Source organism: Alosa alosa, chromosome 11 (assembly GCF_017589495.1).
Source record: "Alosa alosa isolate M-15738 ecotype Scorff River chromosome 11, AALO_Geno_1.1, whole genome shotgun sequence".
Taxonomy (NCBI): domain Eukaryota; kingdom Metazoa; phylum Chordata; class Actinopteri; order Clupeiformes; family Clupeidae; genus Alosa; species Alosa alosa.
The window spans coordinates 17,748,379-17,751,663 of NC_063199.1; the positions used below are offsets into that span (position 1 = coordinate 17,748,379).

The 3,285-nt window shown below is 38.8% G+C and overlaps 1 protein-coding gene across 2 annotated transcripts in view; it reads left to right on the top strand.

The window, feature by feature from the left end:
• hsf4 (heat shock transcription factor 4) overlaps nucleotides 1-2,249 on the top strand; it is a 10,842-nt gene extending 8,593 nt beyond the window's left edge. Inside the window, exons 10-13 of one of the 2 annotated variants that reach the window (XM_048257659.1) lie at nucleotides 1-87; nucleotides 463-528; nucleotides 1,341-1,449; nucleotides 1,599-2,249. The exon at nucleotides 1-87 is cut by the window's left edge and continues 28 nt beyond it. In XM_048257659.1, coding sequence (XP_048113616.1) covers nucleotides 1-87; nucleotides 463-528; nucleotides 1,341-1,403 — 216 coding nt within the window. In that variant the 3' untranslated portion in view covers nucleotides 1,404-1,449; nucleotides 1,599-2,249. Of the gene's footprint in view, nucleotides 88-462; nucleotides 699-1,340; nucleotides 1,450-1,598 lie in introns of those variants that run through there. The other variant, XM_048257658.1, reaches the window with a different exon arrangement.
• Nucleotides 2,250-3,285: the final 1,036 nt, after the last annotated feature.

Consider the following 3,285-nt stretch of genomic DNA (forward strand, 5'->3'; position numbering starts at 1 on the left):
GTGGACATGAGTCTGGAGGATCTGCAGATGCTCCTCCGGAACCACCAGCAGAGCCTGGAGCCCAGCGCAGCCGCCACTGCCATGGATGTGAGCACACACACACACACACACACACACACACACACACACACACACACACACACTGTGGACAGGACAAAAATAGTAAGATGTCAAAATAGTGCCTTAATGCCAAAAATACTACACAGATTCAGCTCTAGAACTGTTTTTTTTTTTGTATAGTTTTGTAGCAACTAACACAAATATCTACAGTTCTATCCAGCAATGTAACGACACAGATTTGTTTCAAACTGTTGTTTTACTGTTTGTATGTCAAAATGCTTTCCTTTTCCTTTCCTACCCTTTGCGAACATTTTCACTCTGAAAAACTGAATTCCAACATTCACAGTTGACACTGTCAATTCCTGGTTGTGATTTTAAACTGTTGTTTTATCTTTTTTCCAGCCATTTAATTTCAGCCTTCCCCTGACTGAGTGGAACTTCACAGACATGGAGTCCAACCTGAAATCTGTGAGTTTTGGCAACTTGTGGTATTACAAGAGAGACGGTCCATCTCTGGCTGATTAGCATGCTAACTTTAGTGGCTATTTGGGCAACAGTGTATAGGCATTTCTGATATTACATTAAAACCATTATTTCCTTGTGAAAGTTTACATCTACATACAAGGACTGATAATGGCTTCTAGTATACTCAAGTTAAATGTAAAAACAGTTTTTACATTTTTAAACAGTTGTGTGGTACGGTACACGTTTTATGGTTTGATAAGATCGACTCCTGATCATTCTGTAATTTCTTCACTGTTAGTAATTGTGGTAGGAGTTGTAATAGTAGCAATAGCACTCCATCTATGAGTACCTTGCTGTTATATGTGCAATTATTCAGTCAGACTAATTAACAAGGATTTACAAGATTTAGAGTAATTACATGGTAAATGGGCAGCAGTGGCTCAAGAGGTAGGAGTCATCCAGCAACCGGAAGGCTGCCGGATCGATCCCGACTTCTCCTGACCCTGTTGAGGTGTCCTTGAACTGAACCCCAAATTGTTCCCGATGAGCAGGTTGGCACCTTGCATGGCAGCCTCCGTCATCAGTGTGTGAGTGTGTGACTGGGTGAATGTGAGGCATGAAATTGTAAAGTGTTTTGAGTGTTCGGAGGAGTGGAAAAGTGCTACATAAATGCAGTCCATTCACCATATGAGTAATTATCTTTAAATACGTACACTTACAATTGCGTAATGGTATTTAAAACTCTTAACACCAGTGTCTGCATTTGAGTGATTGAGATATGATAAAGTAGCTGAGACCTGCCGCTCTTGTTGCAGTACATGTTTCAGGCGCAGGAGGAGGATGCCTACAGCAGTGCTGGCTGTGAGGAACAGCAGTAAGGGAAAGACTCTTCTCCAGGCAAGAACCAGCATGGAGAAAAACTTGGTAAGAAAAATTCTCTCATAGTTTTTCCATCTTACCTTTTTATGGATAGATAATTTGATCCTTCTTTGTGTCTTTCTTTCTATCTCTTTTCTCTTTTCTTTCTTTCTTTTCTTTCTTCTATTTCTTTCTTTCTTTCACCAAATAAGCAGGGTAAACGACTGTGGATTGTGGTTTGGCTTCATATCTCTAGGCCCAGCGCACTCATAAGCCTGACTTGATGGCTTTGTGTTGCACACTGCTGTGGATATAAGACCTCACATGTGAACACAACATAACTGTTCAGATCGGATTTGACCCAGAGCCGTTCTTTACGACCAGAACACTTTGTCTATTCAGGACAACAGATCAAGAATGTGGACAGCACCTGAACAGCCTTATAATGGCACTGACTCAAGACCTTGGCTCAAGGAATGACCAGCGCCATCTTTATCATCATAAACAACACTATTATCATCATCATCATCATCATCTTCATGATCATCTATAATTGATGATTCTTTTTGTTTTGAGAAGACTTTCATACGTTGGCCTTGAGGATCCTTCACAGAGTATGACCTGTACAGGTGTGGCAATGAGCACCTTTCTTTCATCATTGGTAAGGTCTGCTCAGAGTCATGTCTTGAGACAAACATATCGTTTGCCATTACAGTGGGAGCTGTATGCTCATTAATGCATCATGTCATGGTGGCTCAAGTTTGCATGCAGTTTTAATATCTGTGTGAGTTTCAGCTTGTGAAAATGGAATTTTCCTTTAAATAATTAGTTGTTATCAATCATTATAATTTACAGTATATTTTATTGACAAACACACAAACAAACTATATTTGTATTAGAGTATTTATTGAATGAAAAGTATAATGGCTTGACTTATCTTTGTATGTTTTATTATGAGAGAGATTATGGGATGACAAGTGATTGAACTTTCATAGAGAAAAACGAGTCCTATGAAGAACAATCCATGCACTGCTTTATTTGCACATTACTGTGTGTCAACTTACCAAAGAACGATCTCTTGATGCACTCAGTGCTTTTGGGCACTTCGGTAACTTTAGCCTTTTATTTACACAGTTGTCTATGGTGATATACTGCCACAATACTATGTATTGCCTTCATTGGTGATGGTGGGTGGCGAGATAGGTGTGTAGGAGCAACTTCATGACCAAACATTTTGTTTATCACCCATTCCTTTCAGGCTTATGTGTAAGGAGACAGGGCAACTTCAAGCATGATTGTGGCACAACAAAATGTTGGTTGGCCTACTAAATTCAAGTGGTCCAAGAAATTGGAAATTGAATATTTGTTTTTGGAGCCACACACTTACACTCAATTACTGGTGTAGTGGGGGTTTGTACAGGTAATACTTAGTTATATCAGTTATATCACTAGACCTTGCCTCTACTTTTATGCTTCAAAGCAAATTAATGCAATTTCCTTCTGTTCTATGATACTTATTCTGAAGTAGAGTAAAATTGCTCTTCATTGCCATCTATCTGAACACTTTTGAACTACATTGTAATGACCGATCCTCAGAAGATAAAATAATTTACTACATACGTATAATCCTGAGAACAATACATCCAATCATTAATTCAATTAAACATTTTTGGGAAAACTATTATATCCATGTAAACGGGGCCATTTTTGTGTTACAGCTTAAATACTCTTTTTCACATATCTATTTCAAACACACTGAGATGCTACTGAGCTGCTAGAATCTGCCACTGTCTCTAGCAGATATAGCATGAGAACTATCCGAGATCTCACAAGAACTACTGTAACGTTACCGGAGATCTCTTGTTTTCGCAAACTCAAAGTGCAATACTGTTCAATTACAGA